The following is a 23,170-nucleotide window of genomic DNA, read 5'->3' as shown; positions in this document are numbered from 1 at the left end:
TATACGACCGGTGGGTATTCTTTTTCCTTCTTCGTTTTTTACTTGATTTGGAATTTTTTGATGTTGTTGTAATTTTGCCCAGACCTGGTCCTTGGTCAAATACTTATTTTGCTCTGGTATAGGTATAAACATTCCATGTTTCATGTTGTCTCCCACAGCATAAAGAACCAGAATCACAACAAGTGCAGGAAAACAGACGGATCCAGGCAGAGTTCCTCACCAAGGTTTCACAGGTGGCCAGTGATCCAGGGAGCAGCGAACTCTCTAAGAGGGCCCAACTAGAAGATGGTGCACAGCCAAAAGGTCCGGTATTGGCACAGATAGAAACGTCTAGCCCGGTATTTACTCCTGCAGTACCAGCACAGATAAGTAAACCTCCAGTAACCACTGAAGAACCTTCAGCTGATGCTAGCCCTCCCTCTGCGGCTGCCTCAGAAGCAATGCCGTCTGAACAGGTGGTGGTTAGCGATCCCAAACAAGAAGAGCAGCAGGTAGAGGAGGTTGCAGTGGAGAGTACCCCGCCGACAACTGAAGAAGAACCTGTTTCAGTCCCGGTTGATGATGCTAAAGTCATTCTCGATGCTCCAAAATTGGAGAAACCAGAACCAGTGAAGGAGACTGATGTTCAAACAACGGAGCTATCAGTCACGAAGTTAGGTAAGTCCTTTACCCAAATTCAAGCCTCTTAAAGAAAGTGGAAGAAACATTTGGAGACATGTCAGGAAACATGTGGAGTAGGAGGAGGAGTAGGAGGAAGGAGGAGAGGAAGTGGGCTGCAGTTTTTGGTTTTGTTTTTAAGGGTGAATGAAGGAGCAAGCCATAGCAGATTTAGCTTCCTTGAAAGTGGTTAAGTTGATAATAGCTTAAACGTTTGGGCTGTTGGAGCTCATTACTGCCCGACACAGATGTCACGTCAGCGTTAGACTCCCTGCTGCTTGCCATCTGGCTTTCCTCCACTACGTGGATGATGTCCTACGTGCACTATATCCTCCGCTGTCACACTGACACTGTCATTGGCAAGCTTATGTTTTAACCTTGTTAAGGTAGATACTTAATTACATCATCCATCAACCATGACTTGAAGGAAAGATAAAGATCTTGGATTTGTTTAGAGATAGCTCTCTTCAGCAGATGGCCTCAGTTTCTATCTGATAAGGAGAGATAGACTTTGATCTCTCTGTACAGGTACATGCATGACCTGAATTTTCCATAGTTGGGGTTAGCTGCATGTACAAGCTTACACTTAGGCTATGTGTGCCTCCATAGTACTCTTGCACTTTGTATCACTAAGAGAAACCACTGTCAAGCTCTCTTGAGTTGATGCCGGTAATTGTTATACTTTACGATAGGCTGCAAGGGATTCCTTCTTTTATAGGGGCTGCTTTTGACACGGGGAAACAAGAGGAGACTCATCTTTGTAGTCACTTTTCTGATCTTTTACCAAGAAAAATATTCCAATGTCGGGTTATTTCACAAGCGCTTTTGTCAATGTTCCACTTGTTGATCGGTTGAAATGTTAGCTTGTCAAATGGTTGAAATATGGGATTTTATGAGTCTCTCACGGAGTAAAGGGTTACCCTGAAATAGGTGATTGATGTCTCTGGTTGCAACTATCAGGAGGCAAGGTAAGAACACCAGTGGAAGACTTTGCCTTCTTGGAAACAGAGCTGACATTTATGGTTCTCAACAGTCAGTCTAGGCCTATAGCACCTAATCATAACAGAATCTATGTCAGAGAGGCCTATTCTGTTTTGCATTCAAACGTCTGGGTTTGTCTACAGTTGTAACGTAACAAATATTAGCTACTTGTTCTTTCCAGGATAACCGATATATGGTCTATGTCACACTGGAAATTGTACCAGTTATTTATTGGGATAAGAAGCAGCTTTTGGTCATGTAAAATGTGAAAGAAGGAAACACCATCCTCTGCTTCAGCGACTTGTAGCTTATAAATATTTTGATTAGAGTTAACTTGGGTTTCTCTAACATACTTTGGTCTTTTGTGTTCTGCTGCAACTTCATCGAAAGAAGTTGTTTGAAACGTCAGGAATGCGATTTGTACAGTATTATACCTCTCAGATGTTTCACAAGTTGAACTTACAATAAGAAAGTAATCAAGTTTCCATTTGTTGGATTCTAACAGTTTTGTTCTCATCTCATCTGTCTTCTTCTTGCCTAGAGGCAAATAAGGCCTCCACAGAGCGTCTCTATTCGTCTCGGTCGAAAGCTGCGTTTCTGGCCTCATTCCAGGATTGCCAACCAGCCCTCTCTCTCCCTTTGTCCACTGTCCTGCGCCATGTTGTTTTTGGTCGCCCTCTCTTTCTCCTGCCCTCTGGTGCCCAAGTCATGCTGATTTTGCAATCGTTGTTTGGGTTTTGGCGCAATATATGCCCAATGAATTTCCATCTTCTTTTCTTAATTTTGATGCTTAGTGGTCCCATTTTTACTCTCTTTAGAAGTTGCTTTGTGCTGACCTGTTCTTGCCATCTTATCCCTAGCACTCTCCCTGAGGCATTTGTTATGAAAGATATCGCTTGTCTTTTCATCCCCCTTATTCATTTGCCAGGTCTCGCATCCATATAGTAGGTATCAAGGTATTACCAGTGTTATGTATAGCCTCATAACATTTTTGTTACTGTGGTGTATATTCAAACTACATACAGCTTGCCATTGTTTAGTGAGAAAACCTCATTGTAATGAACTGTTATGTTTGTTTGTTGTATTTTCAGCTGCCGACAACAAAAAGGGAAAGAAGAAAAAGTTTCAAGAATTGGACAATAAACCTCAGCAGGTTGATATGTACGAAGCATTCAGATCCACAGAATCAGAGGTAATGATGATCTTGTCACTAGAGTTTCTTATCTGTTTGTGTATTAACATTGGTCTCAATTATGTTTGATATCCATCATCTAGTCTAATGCAGTTCAATTGTTGAAACGAAGCAGAGATTGCAACTGGACATCCTATAACATGAATATTGTTGGGTATGCTTTACTGAGCAGGATATTTGAAGTCAAATAAATCCCAATTCTAATTTTGTCCCTTTGTGTGGTCTTGTTGTATTTTTTGACATAAAGAGCAGGCAAACCATTGAGAGTGTAACCCCGTGCAGCTTTACTGCCACAACGCTGCAGGATCGTGTTCTCATGTTTGATTTATCCTCTCTCAGGTAACGGAACAGACAGCTGCTCCCATCGAAGAGGAACCAGTTGCGAGTGTTGTGACACCCGCAACGGTGCCTTCTACAGAAGCAGAAGCCCCAGCAGTAGTAGTCGCAACGGAACCGAAGGTTGAAGAAGCTAAGGAGGAAGATGTCAAAATGGAGGAAGCCCAAAAAGTTGAAAAAAGTGGTGCTGATGAGGAAGGAAATGTTGTAAAGGAGGAACAACCAACCGTATCAGCCGACGTTCCAGAGGTGGAAACTGTCAAACCAGAAGTCAAGGAACAACCGCCTGTATTTAAGGAACCGGCACCCGTGGCACCTATAGCTGCCCTCCCAAAGGAGGAAGCCAAAACGAACAATATATCAGAACCTCCGGCCTCCTCCTCGAAGGCCGCCACAGAGAATGCCACAGTGGAGAAAGTTTCAAAAGAAGAGACAAACGAAAAAGTGGAAGACGAAAACGCCAAGAATAAGGAAGGAGAGCCGAAGCCAGAAGATAACAAAATTGGACTCAAGTACACTTATAGGGACGGTGAGTAGTAGCGATGAGAAATTATTTGAGTTCCCAAGGTTATTTCAGTATCCCCACAAACGGAGCCATGAAAAACGATCTTGCACAGGGTTGTTTCTTCCTAATTCTGACAAAGCTATGAAAACTATGAAAAGCTATGAAAACGGATCGTTATACGTGATTGGATTTATTTTGTTCAGCGCTATGAGAATTATTTCATAGTTTGTTTGGCGCTATATAAAAATTATGTATTATAATTATTATTGGATGCCTGGGAAGCTTCAATTTGAGATGTCAAAAGGGGTGGACTTAGGTAATGTGATAATGTCTTTTTCCATTTCATTTGGGGGTTTTGGTCAGCAAAAGTAACAGATGATGTCTTCTGTCAATGGTTGAGTATGGAACCACCAGAATGCAACAAAATTTCCAAAAAGAAAGATAATAAAAAGAAGAAAATGCATTTTTAACTACCCTAGTCCATTCCTTGTGTAGATAAATGCTTCTTGCAGTTGAGAGTACAAATGGTTTCATGAGATTTGCACAACACACGATTGTCATTGGATTCTTTGGATGTTTAAAATTTGATTCAAAGACCCTTCTTTGACCTATGCATGTCTAGAACTTCCCCAAGGAATAATGAAACTTGAATGTTAATTGAACTGATATATCTGTACGATTTGAAAACCTTGTGAATTATGTGTACATACACTCTTCCAAACTACTTTGCAATATCTCTCTTTGATGTTTTTTGCTCTGCAGACCAGTGGAGTCCCTTAAACCAGGAAGGTAAGAAGCAATATGACAGAACCTTCCTTCTCCAGTTCCAGCCGGATTGCACTAGCAAACCTCAAGGGCTTCCAGATATTCCGGACATTGTACTGGAGAAGGTGATTATAGAACTGCCCAGAACAAATCTTATCCCATTTAAATTCTTCACATTGAGCATGTCAGTTTTATCCCAATTTTTAGAAATCTTTCCTCAATGTGTAAAGTAACAAAACTAAGATCCATCCTCAAGATTTTGTTCACCTGGGCAACTTTTTCATGCTTTGTGTTAAACACATATAAGAGCAAACTGGAGAATTCCAAACTATTAGTCTTTTCTTTCACTATTCGATCTGAGAAACTGGACTAGTCAAGCTAATGACCTATACTCTAATAGGATTTCAGTATCGAAGCATCAAAAAAATTGATTAAAAGTTTGACTGAAATGGTTTCTTTAAGAGATGAGTTGATCTTGTTCTCTAGAGGTGGGTGGACCAAATGTTTCTGTTTGTAATCTGACCTGTGATTTAACATCTCTCATGGTCATTTCAAAGTCGTCACAAGGTTTTTCTTATCTCTGTAATGCTATACGGTGGTGGGTTCCAACTCTCTAGCCCCCTCTTCTTGTGGTAAGAACCTTCACTGGTAAGATCTTGCCGAGTATTGGAGGGGATATCAATTCCGACCGTTCTGTTCTTTGCCTCTCTTCTGATGAGGCATCTGTACAGTGTGGCAGGATACAATCACTAAAGAAGGAGAGAGAGAGAGGGGGGGGGATTTTTTATATATATTTTTTCCGGATATTGCAACCTCCTCACAGAGATGATTGCTGATTTGCCTCTAGCATTTCTGTCTACATTTTCTATGGTTTATGATTTCATACTTGTATGTTAACCTGTCCTTCTGTATCTTATTTGTTTCGTAGGCTGATGTGCGGCCACATCTTGACACTAAAAGTATGACTTCCAAAGGTCCTGACAACCTATTTATGCCAACTTATATGAAATCACCAAGAATGGTAAGTTTATTTTCAAATATATCTTGTGGTATAAATATATATATACTTCTATCATGCAGTTCAACATCAGATTTGGAAATAATTTGTATATGTAAAACATTTCAATGTCCGCCTATAAATGCATTTTTTTTTTCTTTCTTCAAATGCAGAACCAGCAAGCACCCTCCTTTCCGCAGGGCAATAAGAGGCAGTCTAAGGAGAGAAAGATTATATCCAGGCCTTCTGCCTCTCAGGAGGAGACGCTTAAGCGTTCAGAGAACGCCTGGAAACCAGACTCTAAGAAGAAGAAGAAGGATTCAGAAGACAAAGATGACGACGCAGTGAGTAGTCTCAGTTCATTTCCAATATGTCAAAGCCGTTGGTTCAAATAAAATAATAATAAATAATAATTTATTCTTATATAGCGCTCTACATCAAAGAATGATCTCAGAGCACTTCACAGAAACGCATAAAATATTACAAATTAAAATTATTGCAGCTTGAAAAATATTACAGCCTAAAAATATTGCATCATAAAAATTACAAAAATAAACAAAAAATCCTAACAATGCTTATTAAAGCAATAAAATTCAGAAATTAAAGACGAAAGCAATAAAATATGACAGCATACAATAAAACTGAAAGACCAAACTATTACAGCCGAAAATTAGTAAAAATAAGACTATCAAAATATAAATAGAAAATGTCACAATAGTCTTGAATAAGTCTTCTGCTCTGTAAAACAAGTATTATCCTAATAGCCTAAACTTTCCACATGTTGTTACCATAGATACTAAACCTAGTGTTATTTTTGTATTAGTTATGTGCTTAGCCTAATTGTATAATTTATAATTATCTACTAATATGTAGGATAAGGCTGAAGATGCTGTATCCTGGCTTTGTTTTGCTTCAAGCTGATATCTTAAGTGATGTGTTGACAAACTGAATATATTTAGTTAGAATATATTGAAGAAAAGCAATTATAAGCAATTTTAGGAAGTTCACAAAACTGTCTTTTTGGGGCAGATGTTGAAGAAAAAAGCTGTTTATTTTTTCTTGGTTTTTTCCTCCCCAACAGGAATTATTGAGAAGCTTCAAAAGTATCCTCAACAAACTCACTCCTCAAAATTTCCAGAAGTTGATGAATCAAACCATGCAGTTACCCATCAACTCAGAGGAAAGATTGACAGGGGTCATTGACCTTGTATTTGAGAAGGTTGGTCATTAGTTTTGTTCTATGTATATAAAATATTGCTAGGAATATCAGACCTTGTAACCTAAGTTTTGTAATAGAAATTTTTTAGTACAAGAAGTTGCTTTTGGCAAATTTACAATGATTTTAATGAGCATATTTAGAGGAAAGATAGTCATGGAAAGGCAATGTGTTACTTCTGTTACTCCTCAAAAATTGTACCAGGAACAATAATACATTAGATTTTTCACTTCCACAATCTGTTGGCCACAACATTGTTTGGATTGTATTATAAGGGTTAATATCTTCCTAATGTGGAGCAGTTGTAAGTTCATAGATTTTTAAGTTTTGCTGAGGGCTGTCGCCCACTGTGTGCAAACATAAAGGGCTTGGTCAGTTGGAATGGTCACGTTTTAGGCCACCATCAGATACAGCTGTAAGTCACCAATTAGGTTCTTGGTCATTAGAATGCTCCTATCTGTAGAGTTTGCATCTTCACAAAGGCTCTCGTTAATTTAACAAGGCAAAAATGGTGCATTTAAATCAACTGATATTTGGCCTTTAAAGGGGACAAAAGCCCAACCATCATCTTTATCTTATATGACAGAAGATCTTTGTGAAGATCAACTCCCCCCAAACCAGCTTAGCAAAATGCTGCTCTGTTTGAGAGATGTCGTAGTTTAAAATCTCGTCTGGGAGCCGACATTTTGTTAATCTGTCATTTCATAGTGCTACTACTAGGATCTCAAACCTTTCACTTTTCTTTATGTTCGTCTTTTTAATTTTTCCAGGTAAAATGTTATTATTGTGGACACTGAAACCATTGTCATCATTAGGTCATGTTAAGAGCTTCCACATTTTAGATTTGACATAATCTGTAAAACCCCGTCTCCTTTACAGGCAAATATAACATTTGTAACAAATAAAGAAGAATATAAAAAGACAAAAACATGAAGCACACATGGCTCAATGATGCCATATTTTAGACTTTTCTGAAGAAACGTGAACAATTTGTGATTATCTCCCAAATGGAAGAAGATTTTGTTTCCTTTAGCTGTTTGGGGAAGTTGTTCGTGAAAGTTATCCCTATCATATAGACTAAGAATGATGGTTGGGTTGTGTCTCTTGGCTGTCAAGGATGGGATGATAGGGGTGTGTGTGGTGGTGGGGGAGGGGGGTGTGGGGAGGGGTTAATTCATGACTGTTATTTCTGTCACTAATAATGATAGCTGGAAGTGTGTTTCCTTTAAAAGCTGTAACTATCAATCTATGAAATATTTCAAAATGTGGAAAGATGTGATTTCGTTTGTTCTACTTCAAAGCTAACACCATAACTTTCCCTCAGGATTGATTGAAATCACTGATTCATATTTGTTTTCTTTTTTATACAGGCAATAATGGAACCTGGTTTCAGCCAGGCATATGCAAACATGTGCAGAGTCATGCAAAATGTAAGTTGTAAATCATATACTTGAACGAATACATATTAATATGAATTTTTCATCAAGTAATAATGGAGAAATGAAATCCGTAAAATTGGTTTAGTAAAATGGAAAATTATGAAGCTAGGAGTTGGATCAAGGTATTTCGTTTCACAAACTCTGTTATATAGTTTTATTTATTCTCAGCCTTGGTTATTCCTTTAATGATAATCTGTAAAGCTAACACGATTGACTGATGTCCTTCATCCCTATAGCGACCATTTATAATTCAATAACATCACCATGACAGAAAGGTAGCATTTTGAACATACTGCACTACCTCTCTAACCTGTCTGGCTGTTGAACTTTTCCATCTACCTAGCCAATTAACTGGTAACAGTTTAGCACAACCATTGACCCATCACCTCTCCTTTGTGAATGTACCTTTTTGCGAGGTGTAGCACCTTATTCTGGTAGCAATTGCCATTGCAAGGAATCACTCTAGTACAATCCTTGCCGTACAATCCTTGCAGGACATCTTTCGCTTGTACCATCGTTTTATGATCTTGATCTTTTCTTGTGCGAACTCACTGTTAGGTGTTGTACCACGTTTGAAAGTCAAACAGACAGTAAGAAGGTAAAAAGCTTTCGTTGTTTATAGTCATTTTTACGTTATTCATCAAAACTTACAAAACAAAGAAAAAAGTCTAGTTTGAAATGAAATGGAAGACACCAGTGTTGTGTAGTATATCTTTGGAATGAATCTGTTGTCTTGTTGTCAAACTGTTGTTGGAATCAACAACTTGCCGTCTACTTCACCGTGAGTTTGTCAGAAACTCCAAAAAGTTTGTCAGAAAGTTTTCACTCTCCAGCAGCTCATTAAAGATTTTGTTGTTTCCCTTTGTTTTCTCTAGATTGAGGTGACTAAGGCTGATGGTAGCAAAGTGCAATTCAGAAAACTGATTATAATTAAATGTCAGAAACAGTTTGAGCGACAGAGAAGTGATGAAAAAATTGAGATGGAGAAGAAGAGGATCGCGGCTCTGTCGGTAAGACATTCCCTAACCACCTAATTCCTTCTGTATGATTTAAAAAAAAGGAATTAAGTTACAACCATCGTTACAAATTTATCATTTCATTCACGATTTGGAGCCTTTGAAGGATAAGCAGGTCCATGTCATTTCTACATGTGTGATGAACTTCATCAAACTGCTCCCCCCCCAAAAAAAATGTAACCCCCCCCCCAAAAAATGTAACTCCATTTTGAAGGTACCATTCAAATATTCAGCAGGTATAATCTCAACATGGCCACAGTACTTTCAGCTCTTAAATTTTTTAAAGTTTTCTTCTGTACATTTCTTTGTATCTCTCCTTGAAATAGGTCAAATAATGGATCTTATTTCAAATCTGTTCCTTCCGGACAGAAAGATGTGAAACATTTCCCCTCCGTTTTGGTTATCTCACTCATCCAAGGGTTTGTTGGACCGCTGACACTAGATTCTTGTTTTGCATTTGTTTGAGATGCCAGGAATATCTGATATTCATCACTTTTATCCTTCACATTTGTCGTCCTTTAATTTACGTGTTAAAGGCAAAAGAACAAGAAGAAGCCCAAGCAGAACTAGAGTACCAACAGATGATTGCTAAGAAACAGATTATCGGCAATATCCGATTCATCGGAGAACTCTTCAAACTATCTCTGCTGACAGAGAAGATTATGCAAGGCTGCATCTTCCTGTTACTAAAGGCTAAAGATGAAGAGTCCTTAGAGTGCATGTCCAAGTTGGTTTCGACTATTGGACAAAGTCTTGACCATCAAAAGGGCAAGGTAGGTTCTCTAACAATCTTATATGGGAAAGGGTGGGGAGGATGGGGGAGGGAAGGATGGGGCAAGCAGTGTGCAATGAAGGTATAGAGCAAACTATTTGAGGAACTTTAATGGTGGTTGGGAGAGTGTAGTGATGTGGGTCGCTTCAGTTTGGGGTAATTAGATCAAAGGGGGGGGGGGTGGGTTGGTAGAGATGATAACATTTTTTTTCTTTGGCTTGTGAGTGTGCAGCTTGTTTGCTTTTTCAATGCTATTTCCTACAAGTGTCCTAAAGTTGGTTCGTTGGCTTATTCATTGAAAGCTCTTTTCATATAAAGAAGTAAATGTACAAAAAAGAATGATGCTTTCCAAGTTTCAGTTGACATATGTGAAATTCTGATCTGAACTAAGCTATATAATTATCAAGATGGGGGGGGGGGGAGCTGGACCAATATGTTTATCTGTATGCAATCTGTATTATAGTTGTTAATTCTGGACTTGTTTATGGACATAGTAAGTGCTGGAAGGTCTAATGAAAGCAATTGTATTGAAATTCTTTTTTTCCCTTCCTGTTGCAGGCATTAATGGATCAGTACTTCAACCAAGTAGACAAAATTATCAAAGAGAAGAAAATTTCCTCCAGGATACGATTTATGCTGCATGATCTTAAGGATCTACGAGATGTAAGTTCGATATTACTACATATCTATCTACAGGGTTTTGTCATGTTTTGAGTTTGCCAAGTTCAAATTCTGGAATTTAAAAGTTCTACAGGACATCATTTATCTGACATGGCTAGCTATGTAAGCTTAATTTGTAAAGATTTTTTATCACAGTGTCTGTACATAGAATCTTAGTATTGGAAACATGGTCAAAACAAAGTACTCATTAACTAATTATATATATAATATATATATGTTAATATATATAACACGAAAGTAGTTGAACATTTTCTGCATAAACCTAACAAAGTCGGACAAATGCTCCAACCCTCCACTCGTGGTATGATCTCCCTTGGTAAGAATCCTATCTAGTAATGGAGGGCAAAGAAACTCCTAATGTGCAAACTTTGGTTTCCATTTGATAATAGATGGAGACCTTATGCATGATAAGAGACATACTCAACTATTAACTATTTGCTTAAACTATTGTTGGATTGTACTATTTGTTTGTATTTATTTGTTGTACTATTTGTTTGTTTGTTTTGGTTCTACTATTTGTTTGTTTGTATTTGTTGTACTATTCATTTGTTTGTATTATTATCTGTAAGGGGCTTGTGCCTTAAGGACATTGTGTCAAGGGAAAAGTCTGCATTGTTTGAAAGCAAAACCACTCATCAATTAGCTCCAACTTTTGCAGTAGAGACCTGCAAGAGGTTCAGTGGTTGCTTGTATCGGTTTATTAACGAGGGTCTTTATTTTGTAGAGTCTGCATTGTCTTATAGTTCTTTTATGATTACGGCAGTTCCAGGCAAGGCTGTAGCCAGAAATATGCAGTACTAAGTGGTCCTATTCACAGCCTAGCTGGCAAACTTGTGGATTGTGCCTATGGCCATGCTCTGGCTGTCTGTCGCTGGCACAAAGCCTTGGTTACACAACAGTTGTGCTTTACTTTAAACTTGGAACAATGTTAAAAGAATCCATGAAACTGACCTGAGCAGAAAAATGTACATGTAAACATACAGATTTATTTGTAAATACAAAGAAATTGGTATTTAACATGTCACACACAGGTAATAAAAACAAGTTTAAGAGAACAAGTGGGTCCGTAGACTAAAATGATGAATGGTGAATATAGTTGAATGAACTTGAACATTGCATCAGTGAAAGCTCACTTTGACTGCTGGTTTCTGACATTAGTGAAACCATACAGCCTTAGGTCTACTGGGTCGAGGCAGTGATTATGCATAATCCCATTTATGCTTCTACTGCCATGTGTTGGCAACGATATTGTAGAACACACTTGCTTGATGGTACCATTTTGATATATTACAGAACAACTGGAAGCCAAGGCGAAATGAAGCCAAGCCAGTTATGATCGACCAGATTAGAAAGGAAGCCGAGATGGAAAAGCAAAAGAGAGAACAGGAGCAACTAACCTCTCGTTTAGCACCCCGACAGTCATCAAAGAGACCGCAGGGGAGCATGGAGAAATACCAGGAGGATGGGGGATGGAATACTGTCTCAGGAAACAGGAGTACCAAACAAAACGTTATTGAAAACCCAGCCAAGCTTAAAATTACAAGGGTGAGTGTTGATTAAACTTGTTATAATTATGTGGCAAGGTATACACTTCAGTTTTATTTCATAGGCATGAGTGTATTTTGACTCTGCTAAACCTACCCACATATACACAATACCACCATACCCTCAAACTGCCATATTCCCTGAGCCCATATAAAACCATGTGCCATGTACCTTTTTGTTAATGAAATGTGATCTCCCCCTCCCCCCCAATCCCATTATGTGACCCTTTTGTGTTCCACCAGTTGGAAGTTTCTGATTTCACTGTTGTTTTCACATTTAGTATGTTTGGTGCATAATTCTTTGTTTGTTACTCTTCAGCAAACCATTGATGATAATGTACAGTTGGGTCCAGGTGGCAGACCGGGCTCCTTAGGGGGCTGGGGCAAAGGCAGCAGTGGAGGAGGAGGGAAGTCGTCCTCGGGTTCCTCGGAGGCTAAAATTTCTCAGGGTAACAGGTTCATGATGCTCGGAGAGGATAAACAACAATCAAGGTAATGTATTAAAGAGTGCAGAGTAGGGTAGGAATTTAAAATGTGGATGCCAAAATGCAATATTGAATTACAAAATAAAGAACAAGGGCAAAAGAATAGGTAATTGTACTGGGTATGTCAACTGGATTTATTAAAACTGAGCTTAACCCAGATTTATTGTAACATGGTTTCAATTTTTGCTGCAAGTTAAGCCCCCCCCCCCTCACCCCCAAATGATGCACAGTGGAAAATAGTTAACACTTCATTCAATTTAAAGGTATAAAAATGTTAAATATTGAAACAATGCATTTCAGTGAAAGAATAATAAAGTAGGAATGATCTCAATGAGAATTTCATTTTTTTGTCTGAAGAATAATTTGTAAAATAAACAAGCAGATCTTAGCAAGGTTCTGTAGATGGACGCTGGATACCTACAGCATTCTACAGACAAAGTAGAACTTCCTAAGTTCGTGGGATTGCTCATAAAAGGGCAGCAATCTACATCTTGAGGAAGGACCCAATGGGGTATTAGGCAGCAAAAAGTTGTGGTTCTACAAGACCCTATACACACAGCTTTTTCTCAACTCATGTTAACACTGCTTTTGGCTTCACTATCCATTGTTCAGATATTGATGAGAATCGATGAATAATTGGACACCCTGTATAATGTTCGCCTACTCTTCCCTATCCCATACCCTCTGTCCTGACCCACCCTAATCTTGCACCAGTTTAAATGCAGCTCAAGAGGCAAGCGATTGATGAACTTCTCCTGTAATGCTTGAAATATTTTCTTCCTGGTATGCTTGTAGGTCCATGTTACCACCATCAGCGAGGGATAACAAGGGCAGGTCATCTTCCGGCTCCAAGCGGTCCAGAGAGAGGGAGATTGATCGTTCGAGAGAGAGACAGTCGGCGATAGCGGACACGCAGCGATTCACAGGGTCACTGAAGTCAAGGTCTAACGAACTTGACAGAAACCAGGAAAAGAGTAAGTAGATAAAAGAAAAGTAGTAGAGAGAAAAGGAGGGATGAGGGGAGTTTGTCTAGCTAATCTGTGTAAGGGGCGTTTGTCTAGCTAATCCGTGTGTGATACAGAATATCAAGTTATCAATTGTCAAGACCATGTTCGAAAGGATCTTAACTGTTAGTGTACAGGAGGTAAATGACAGTAAGCATATGGCATATGATAAACTAGGCTTGATGTTATGACTGCAGTGATACTTTCCTATGCAAACACAAATAGGGTCGACTCTCGCATGGATCCAAGAATTGAGCAAAGGTGAGTACATGTCACTGCTCTTTGTTGGTTAATGAGTGATTCTGTCTGGCGAACATCCTTAGATTGTGGTCTGGAAATGTTTCGCACAAGGTGAAGAGTCGTAAAAAAAGTTTCCATTCACACACACAAGCCTGCAGAAATGATTTTATGAACATCATGGTTTTGGGAGAAGGAACATCATACATCAATGGGACTAGAATACCGAATTTAAACAGTCCTCCTGTAGTACACAACAAGTAGATATTCTGTTGCATAACACATTTGAATGTGTTTTGGATCTTAGTTTTTGCATTCGATTATTTTATCTGTTGCTGTTTTTCTTTTTCAGGAGTAGAGCCACCTGCTGCTGTAGCCTTATCAGAAGAGGAGTATGAGAAGAGGTCCAGGTCCACTATAAAGGAATTTGTCAGCATCAAAGACTTCAAGGTGAGAAGATATCATAAATGTAGGCATCCAATGTCTACTTCCCACCCCACCGCTCTACTCAACTCGACAAAAACAATATTCCGAGCCCACAGTAAAGAAATCAATGAAGGCTTACATTGTTATGCCAATTTGAGTAAAGGATGTCCTGCCATCCCTTTGAATGGTCTTTACTAGATGTGCCTATTCCAAGCTGTTATTACAAACCCTTAGTAAGCATCAGACCCCTTGGCTGGGCTGTAAATCCCTGGTTGTGTTCAAATGATGCATCAGAGGTGACTAGACCATGTGCTACTGTTTTGAACATGAAAGACAATTTAACAGTTTTCTACCGGAGTCCTCTATTATTTCAGATCCTGCCCATAGTTGTGTGAGAGTGTGATTAGAGAGTTATTCCATTGTATGCATAGTAATACATTCTTTATTATGGATATTATGTTGGTATGTATGTATGTATGTATGTATGTATGTATGTATGTATGTATGTATGTATGTATGTATATTAGATCCTCCTGCAAGCAGGAACTCGCAAAGAAGCCTTATTTAGCTTATCAAAGCCGCAAGCTGACCGAAGTCAGTCTCTTACATTCATATTTAACGTCCATGACTATGAATTGTTAATTGTCAACAACTCTGTAACTGGATGACATACATTAATCTGGTGGTGACCGGAACCGGGGACCTTATGATTGAAAGCCTTTATTATAGGCCTTGATTCCCATAAGACATCAGAGAAGCAATTGACAGTCTGTTATTATTGTGACAAGGTTTTATTGGTAAATGTTTGTAATTGGTATCAAGATCCACTGAGCTGCCCAGCAAAACCCACAATGGTGGTAAAGTTAAAGGGATTCTATCTTAGAACATTTTCTACCTTATGTCTGGAAGGATTGCTTTCTTTGGGACACGCTGGATTGAGGTCTTTTGGATACAAGGGGTGGTACAAAACTGTGGCAAGAGCTTGTGTTGGTGCAGCATATTTCACTGTAGTATAATGTTATCAGGTGTCGCACAGCAGAATACATGGGCAATGAACAAGACTCAAGCATATGCAGCATATTTTGTCCACTGAAACATAAAATATTTTCAGTCTGGGAAATAGAATTCATAGATCTTACAACTGCAACAAATTATATCACGTTCCCTTCCTTCATGCTTTCGCAATTGTATTAAACAGTCAAATGTTTTTGTTTTTATCCGTTACAGGAAGCTATTACTTGTTTAGAGGAGCTGAAGTCACCTAAACTTCAACATGTATTTGTCCGCGTAGCCATTGAAGATGTTCTAGAAAAATCAAGCGGTATGAGAGAGTCCGTTGGCAGGCTCTTCCACAGGCTATTACAAACATCCACCATCTCAGTTGAACAATTTAACGATGGGTAGGTATATGGAGAAATATTTTGGGTACAGTTTTTGCACCTGGAAGAAAGAAAGAATTGATTTAGAAAAATACAAATTTTCTGTCTTGGATGTAAAGTGCAAGTGACTTGCAGCAATTTCAATAATAACAGCAGGTTTTATAACTGGTAGCAAATTCAAATGTTGATTCCTTGCTGGAAGGGACAGAATGTATGGGATGATGATTGTGTGTGTGTGTGAGACACCTGCTTGTATAAACAGATTCAAAGGTCCCTTGTGGGTTAATGTCATGCTTGGTATGTGGATCCTTCCTATTGTGGTATGTGGATCCTTCTTATGGAGTACTAGCACCATTTTCATATATGTGAAGGTCAAAGGTCAACAGGGGTCAAAGTCTGAAAACCTTGTAAAGACGATAGCTCAAAAAGTGCATCTTTGTTAAAGTTCATACTTTGTATATAGATACTGCTTGCTGAGTGCAAGAGCCCTGTCGAAATTAGTAAAGGTCAACGATCATCAAAAGACAACAGAGATAAAAGTGTGAAACTCTGTCAGCATAATAAGTCAAAAAGTGCTGCTTGGTTGCAGTTTGTACTGGTATGTAGCTCTCCCTTGATGTGTGCAAGTATGCTATGGAGACTGGTAGATGTCAAAGGTTGTTTGAGGTCAACCAAGCTCAAAATCTGAAAACCTCTGCAACATAATTACCCTTAAAGTAAGGGGTAGATGATTGTCATACTTGGTACGAATGATCCACCTTATTTGGTACAAAAACACCTTCTTTTCTGGGGAGGTCAAATGTCATGTCAGGTCAGTCTTTTAATTTTGTAAGCACGCACCTGGTAACTCAAAAGGTTTTACTTTGTTGAAGTTCATTCTAGGTTAATAATAGATCTGAAAATCACGTAGACATTGTACCGATAAAACTAAAGCTTGGATGATGAACTTCTTACTTGATAGGCAGGTCGGCATTTGTGCAAGAATCTTGCCGATCACTAACGGTCAACACATAAGAATCTTGTTTTGTAGTATTGCTGTTTAATGTTCTCATACAAATTGTGTCAAGTTATCACTAAGCCAACTGGCTTTCTGGTTAATCTGATCTTTGCAGGGTTGTTTCCTTTGAAACACACCAGGTATAAAATGGTGGAAAGACAAAAATTACTATTAGAAACGGACATAATTATATTAAAAAAGTAACCCCATTTCAAGCACCAAAGCTTTCTTGGTAACGAAGAGGTGAGATTTTAAACATTGTGGATGATCTCTGGTCTTCTTCGTGATGAAGAAATTCAAATAAATAATTTTTTGCAAAGAAACATACTCCCCATGCAGCCATACTTTTAAGACATCTCCTTTCTTTGCTGAATTCTGCAAATTATTCTTTTTCAAAGACTTTCTTCTCTCTGTAACAAATGTTGATCTAAATTTTGTTTACAGTCTAAACGAAATTTTAGAATTTGCAGAGGACATGGAGATAGATATTCCACTATATTGGACTTACTTGGGTGAAATCATCGGAGCTATGGCTGCCGAAGGGGCCACCAACTTTGCATTCCTCCGAGATGTGGTCCAAAAAATACCCAGGGAAGGGAAATCGGCCGAGTGCATGGCTGAGATCCTGAAGGCTGGTGTTAATTTAACAGTGAGTATAGACTTTGTAGATTGAAGACTTGGTGGTTTAGGGAACGAATTGAGAGACAAGTATTGGTGTGTGGAGAGGAGTTATTTGTGGAGTGCCGTCGTCATAGATGTTAGAGATTGAGGACTGTGTGATGTGTATTTACATTGTATTATCAGTAGTTTACAGTGCAGTATCAGATCAGTATGTAGAACATTCTACACTTACAAACAGGTATGAGCTTTTGCCGTGAATTCAGGGAATATACGTGATTTCTTTTTTACCTCGGGGACAAAAACTGTTATCCTAACACACTGTAGCATACGCAAACTGGTGCCTATACCACAATTTTTGCAAAGTTCCGTGATCTTTTTTTCTACACCAGGCTCATCCCTGTACAAAATAATGTCCTTATACCCTTCAGATGTTCCCTGCCATAGCTGTCTCCATCGCTATCGCCTGTCTCTCCCTGCCCCCCCCCCCTACACACACCCTCTCAATACTTGACTGAGCTGACTGTAGAATGTACAGTAAAAGAAAACAAACTGTATGCTATTGACATTCCAGTACTATTTCAGGACAGTTCGAGGCAAGTGCTTTCAATATGAAAAGTTTTGCTGTTTCAATTTGAAACTTACTATCAACATGATGTCTCAGTCACTATGACATGAAATTATGAGATATGTTAGGTTGATGCATGAGAGTTGTGAAAATAGACTTTCTTTATGGTATCATATGGGACTTCCACCAGAAAGCATGGAGATTAATATTAGTGGTTCTTTCCCCCTCAACAGAGTGAGACACATATGGCCAAAATATGGAAAACATCTAATTTCACCTGGAGTCTATTTTTACCTTCCGGAACGAACATCCAAGAATTTGTTAAAAATAAGGTAAGTACTATTTTGAAATCGAAGAATATACTCCATTGTCATCTCAGGTCCCCTACTCTAATTTCTGCCTTTTGCTCGCCCATGTACCTTTCCCCCACATTTATAAACAATATTTTAATTACCTTGTTTCATCAATTAAATAAGACAAACAAGTTAGTTTGATATTGCTATTCAGTGTGCATGTTAATTGTCGGTCATTCATGTCATTGAATACTTCGCCATATCCATATTAACACCTGTGTGGTGGCTTCACAGACCCTTTCAGAGTGAAATTGTGTACATTTATATTTGAAACTATGGTATGGGTAATTGCCTTTTAAAAAAGCCATTCAGAAGTTTTGATACAGTCAGGCTGACATTGGTGTATATTTGATGTCAGTCGATCAATCAATCAATCAAATAGTAATTTCAGGTAGTGTGCATTGTAAACCATTGTTTTCACTGCTGGTGGGTAAAAATTCATTGTAGGTTAATTTGTTGGTTTTGTATTTTGTTTACAGAAAGTATCATTCACAGAGCAGCCAGTAGATAGAGTATCACAGAGCACCCCTAAGGAAGAGACGAGGATAGGAAACTTCCAGCGGGATCTAATCCTTCAATTCCAGAATGAAAGTCTTACTAACGATGAAGTCTTTGACTTCATCGAGGTGAGTGAGCTTCACATTCAGATTTCAAGTTTTGTGATGTCAGTTAAATGAATGACATTGTGTAAGAGAAATGGCACAGGAACATTTTCCTTTGGCAAAGAGGGTAACCAGGAATGTTTGAGGTGTGTTTGTATTGGTACAGGACGAAGAGGGAAACGTTTAGGGAAACTAATGCATATTCATAGAGACATGTCTGACCTTAAGGAAAATGTATGAATATTCATGGTGACGTGTGCTACCTTAGGGAAACTATTCATATGCATGGCAAATGTCTGACCATAGGGAGAAGGTAATGCATATTCATAGAGACATGTCTGACCTTAGGGAAAATGTTTGCATATTCATGGAGACATGTCTTACCTTAGGGATCACTGCATGTGAACCTCAAATGTAGAGTCTGTAAGTGTGTGTAGTCAGTTGGAACTCCTAATTGCTGGCCTTTCTCCATGACTTACCAATGATTCAAAAGCTATACCCATTGTCAGACAAAGTCCTATTAAGACAACAATGGATCAGTGATATCGCCAGCTTTTACTATAAGTTGTGCATATTTTTTGCAAGCCACTTGATGTTGAATTTAGGATTAGATTGCACTTCCGACAGTAGTGTCGCAATGAGTGATACAATCCCTGCAACATGGAAAGTCAGGTGTGTTGTTAGAATATCCGAGTCAGCTTGTAATGTTTCAGCATTAATCACATGGAATCATTTCTGACAGCATTTCCTTATCGAATCAGAAAAACAAAATCATTTTGATCTCTATTATTATTTCTCAGTAATCATTTACTTTACATTACTTGGCTTGGCCATTTGCCTAGATTGTACTGGCCTTTACAGCACTTTTAGTTACAAGAAACTTCTCTGTGAACCACTTAGAAATCTCACAACTTGCAAAGAACTCAGTATTATTGTTAAGCAGTAGTACATACTAACCAAAAACACTAACAAACTGAAATTATGCCAAAATTCCTTTGTCTTTTTTCCCAGTAATTAAGCTCTTATAAGGCATGGATGTATGGTGCATCTCTCTGGATTATTAACAACAGGTTTGAAAATAAGATTCTTCTAGTAATAGAAACTGGTTTTGCCGTTGTCTTATACAGAAATCAATTCCACCAGATGTGAGGAAGACCAAGGAATTTATACGTGCCTTAGTGTCAGCTGTGTGCTTTGGAGCTGTGAAAGGTTAGTAACTTTATGTGAGGGAAAGGAGAAAGTATAACCCCTCCCCCCATTCCCATCAAACCTAAGCTCAATAATGAATAATCAAAGCCATGTCTAGAAAACAATGTTACAATAGTGTCACCTATACTTTTTTTTTATGTCAAGTCTTTATGTAGGACATAGTCTGACTTTACTCCCGCAGTCTTAAGTGTAATTTGTGCAAATTCTTGTGGGCTCACCGGAATCCATTCATTACTTGTTTGAGAATTTACCAGATCTGTCTCGGACTTCCTGATGTTTACCAGAGTTGAGTATTACTGACCGAACAGTTAGTCTTGGTTTGCTTTTCATGGAATGGCTGGTTTTAAGAAGGTTGTGAAAGTGCAGAAAAGAACATTGATTTTGGAACTGCAACCAACCTCGTTGCCAATTTCGTTCTTTGTTTTTACCTTTTAGGGGAAGGCACAAATAGTAGGGGTGACCATGAGTTACTGAAGAAAAGATCAGTCTTGATGCAGAGGTATATTGACAGTGACGCCAAACTAGAATTACAAGCTCTCTTCGCAGTCCAACATTTGAATTACAGTCTAGAAAACCCACCAGGTGAGTTTAAAACAAGTTTGAACTTCAGAGAAAGTTATTGAAAGTTGTTGGAAAGTTATTTCAGCATCTGTCTGCCTTCATTTCACTCCTGGTGGTAAACTGTGTGTTATTTTTACTAAAACCATGTAATAATTGCAAGGGATTGATTACCTGTCAATCTTACTAACAGATCCATCAAAATAAATCTATTTGGCTGTTCCATTAATGAACAAGTGTACGCACCGTTTAGTGCATATGGAAAAATATTAGGCCACACATTCGTTGGACACTTTTATCTGCTGTTTAATCTTGAACTGTTTTGTTTTGATTATTTTGCCTGAGTTTGTTGTTGCTTTTGTTTAATTTGGTGAAATAAAGTAAAAGAGAATGTCTTTGGGTACTCTATCCTTCCTTTAATTGTAGAGTATAACACAGTAAGATTGCAGCTTATCCATTGCAAAGGCAGCAATAGGGGATGGTGGTTAAAGATGGGATTCATTTGGAGCTAGTACTGGTACTATGGTGTTAACCATGTTACCGCTATAGTTGTGGTGAACATGTTTGGTTCATTTAGCATACAAAGAAATTTGAATTTGTGCCATCAAGTCGTCATAGTTCTTGTAGGACGACAGGTTTGCGTTTTGGAGGACGTGCAGGGCGTTGGGTTTTTGCTGTGATGTTAAAATCATGTTTATCTTTCCTCAAATAGGGCTTCTACGCTTGTACTTTGATGTGCTTTACGACGAAGACGTCATCTCTGAAGAAACATTCTATTCTTGGAGGGAGAGCGACGATGCAGCAGAGAAAACGGGGAAAGGTATCGCCTTGAAATCAGTAACCAGCTTCTACACTTGGTTGGAGGAATCAGACCCTCCGAATTAATGGTGACCGCGAGTGGCTTCAGTTGAGAGATGTCATCGTATGTTAATCTACGAGCCTTCTTTTTCAATTGCGGTACGAAGCAACCACCAAGCCTTCCTTGTTTGCTGAACATTTTTATTTGGCTGCGGGGATTACGCAGTATTCGCATGAAGTATTTTCTACAAATTCTCCAATTGCCTACGTAACCGCTTGTTTGCCTCAAAGTAACTTAAAGATCTAAGATTGTGAGACAAGAAAGAATGGTACCTCCCCCAAAAGAGTAAAAAGACAAACAAAGAAAAAAAAGAAAAAAAGAAAAGAAAAATATAGCAGCAAAAAATTATCCCCTCAAGTATGGATTTTGTTGAGGGATAAATGTTGGTACAGCATGCAGTTTTTTTTTTCTTTTGTACCCAACAGTCAATGATAGACACAGAAAAGTGGAGACAAATATAAAATAAACAGGGAGAAAAAAGGCAGTAGGGAAACAAAAAACAACTTATGGAAAGATATTTATATATATTAAGAACTTTTTATATGAATAAGATTTTGTTTTTAAGGAATAGTTTTCATTTCTCTATGTTTTATGAAAAATTTGTCAGCGTTAAACTCAAATAATGTTGGAGAAAAAATATAGGCAGATGCTGAATTTTTTTATTAAATGAAGAAAAAAGGAAGAAAAATAAGGAAGCATGTACTAAAAAAAATAAATAAACAGTCGGAGGGAATGTGAGCATTTTCAATATTCATTTGTGATGAACAATTGTGGCTTGGGTATCCTCTTTTCCATTAACAAGTTGTTGGTAAACAAAAAATGAACATGTTATGGAGAATATGAGAAGACTGTTTACTTCTTTCAGTAAGGTGGTCTACCCTTGTGAGGTAGCAAGTTTGTGGGAAGTAATAAATGCTATGTAGTGAGTGATTTTCTAAGTTTCAGTATAGGTGGATCCTCCTGGCATGACTCGATTGAGCAAAGTTTACAGGATGTAAGGAATAAGAAAGAAGCTACTTTGTTGTAAATTATGCTTCTGAAAAAAATGTGTTTAGGTTCGTTTCAAATGCTCTGAAAAAATGATGATTAAAATGGTCGAAATGTACCATTGAGTTTGAGGAACTGTCTTCAGATCTCATTAGGAACAGGTTATTGAGAAAGATATTCGAAAAGAGAAATATTTGTATGTCATACAAGTTTAAGTTACAACACCTTGTGTGGTTGTTAACAATATGTGGTTTTAAGACAAGATTTGGGGTGTTAAATGTAACAGCTGTTATGATGTGTGAAGGGACTATTTGGTGCCCCACTTTTGACAATAAACACAAACAGGTCAGTCTCTGTTTGGGATAGGTTTTAGTTAATAATAAGTGGCAACTTTTGATCTCTTGTGGAAGAGAGAGAAAGAAAGGTTTAATGTTAAATGAAATATTGAAGAATTGATGAAGAAGTGAATTCAATATTTAACAACAATAAAAAGAAGAAGAAGAAGAAGAAAATTAAATATATGATATGAAGGCTTAAGTCAGCAATACTTAGAAGTTTGGGAAAGATACAAAGTTACAAATGTCCTGATTTGTCCCTACGTAATCTCTGACGGATTAGTCATGTGCTACTTTTGCAATACATTCTCCAGGTCGTGTCCAACCTGTATGGATTTAAAACAAGCGGTATAATCACACACAGATGTATTCATTTGTGTACTGCTGACAATTTGGAGTATAACCATTCATTGAAAAAAATTTAGTGTTAATAAATAATTAAAAAAAAAAGA

At 38.1% G+C, this 23,170-nt stretch overlaps 1 protein-coding gene across 2 annotated transcripts in view; it reads left to right on the top strand.

Moving 5' to 3' along the window:
- LOC139975949 (eukaryotic translation initiation factor 4 gamma 3-like) overlaps window positions 1–23,170 on the top strand; it is a 30,052-nt gene extending 6,882 nt beyond the window's left edge. For both annotated transcript variants that reach the window (XM_071984255.1, XM_071984254.1), the window contains exons 8-29: window positions 159–657; window positions 2,730–2,830; window positions 3,170–3,695; window positions 4,434–4,561; window positions 5,365–5,457; window positions 5,607–5,777; window positions 6,515–6,652; window positions 8,020–8,079; window positions 8,964–9,098; window positions 9,641–9,877; window positions 10,435–10,539; window positions 11,851–12,102; window positions 12,421–12,593; window positions 13,382–13,560; window positions 14,180–14,277; window positions 15,481–15,653; window positions 17,074–17,278; window positions 18,049–18,147; window positions 18,648–18,794; window positions 19,898–19,979; window positions 20,415–20,561; window positions 21,250–23,170. In XM_071984255.1, coding sequence (XP_071840356.1) covers window positions 159–657; window positions 2,730–2,830; window positions 3,170–3,695; window positions 4,434–4,561; window positions 5,365–5,457; window positions 5,607–5,777; window positions 6,515–6,652; window positions 8,020–8,079; window positions 8,964–9,098; window positions 9,641–9,877; window positions 10,435–10,539; window positions 11,851–12,102; window positions 12,421–12,593; window positions 13,382–13,560; window positions 14,180–14,277; window positions 15,481–15,653; window positions 17,074–17,278; window positions 18,049–18,147; window positions 18,648–18,794; window positions 19,898–19,979; window positions 20,415–20,561; window positions 21,250–21,422 — 3,921 coding nt within the window. In that variant the 3' untranslated portion in view covers window positions 21,423–23,170. The remainder of the gene's footprint in view (window positions 1–158; window positions 658–2,729; window positions 2,831–3,169; window positions 3,696–4,433; window positions 4,562–5,364; window positions 5,458–5,606; window positions 5,778–6,514; window positions 6,653–8,019; window positions 8,080–8,963; window positions 9,099–9,640; window positions 9,878–10,434; window positions 10,540–11,850; window positions 12,103–12,420; window positions 12,594–13,381; window positions 13,561–14,179; window positions 14,278–15,480; window positions 15,654–17,073; window positions 17,279–18,048; window positions 18,148–18,647; window positions 18,795–19,897; window positions 19,980–20,414; window positions 20,562–21,249) is intronic.

This window comes from Apostichopus japonicus, chromosome 11, assembly GCF_037975245.1.
Source record: "Apostichopus japonicus isolate 1M-3 chromosome 11, ASM3797524v1, whole genome shotgun sequence".
Classification (NCBI taxonomy): Eukaryota; Metazoa; Echinodermata; class Holothuroidea; order Aspidochirotida; family Stichopodidae; genus Apostichopus; species Apostichopus japonicus.
This window is presented reverse-complemented; position numbering and strand designations above follow the sequence as displayed.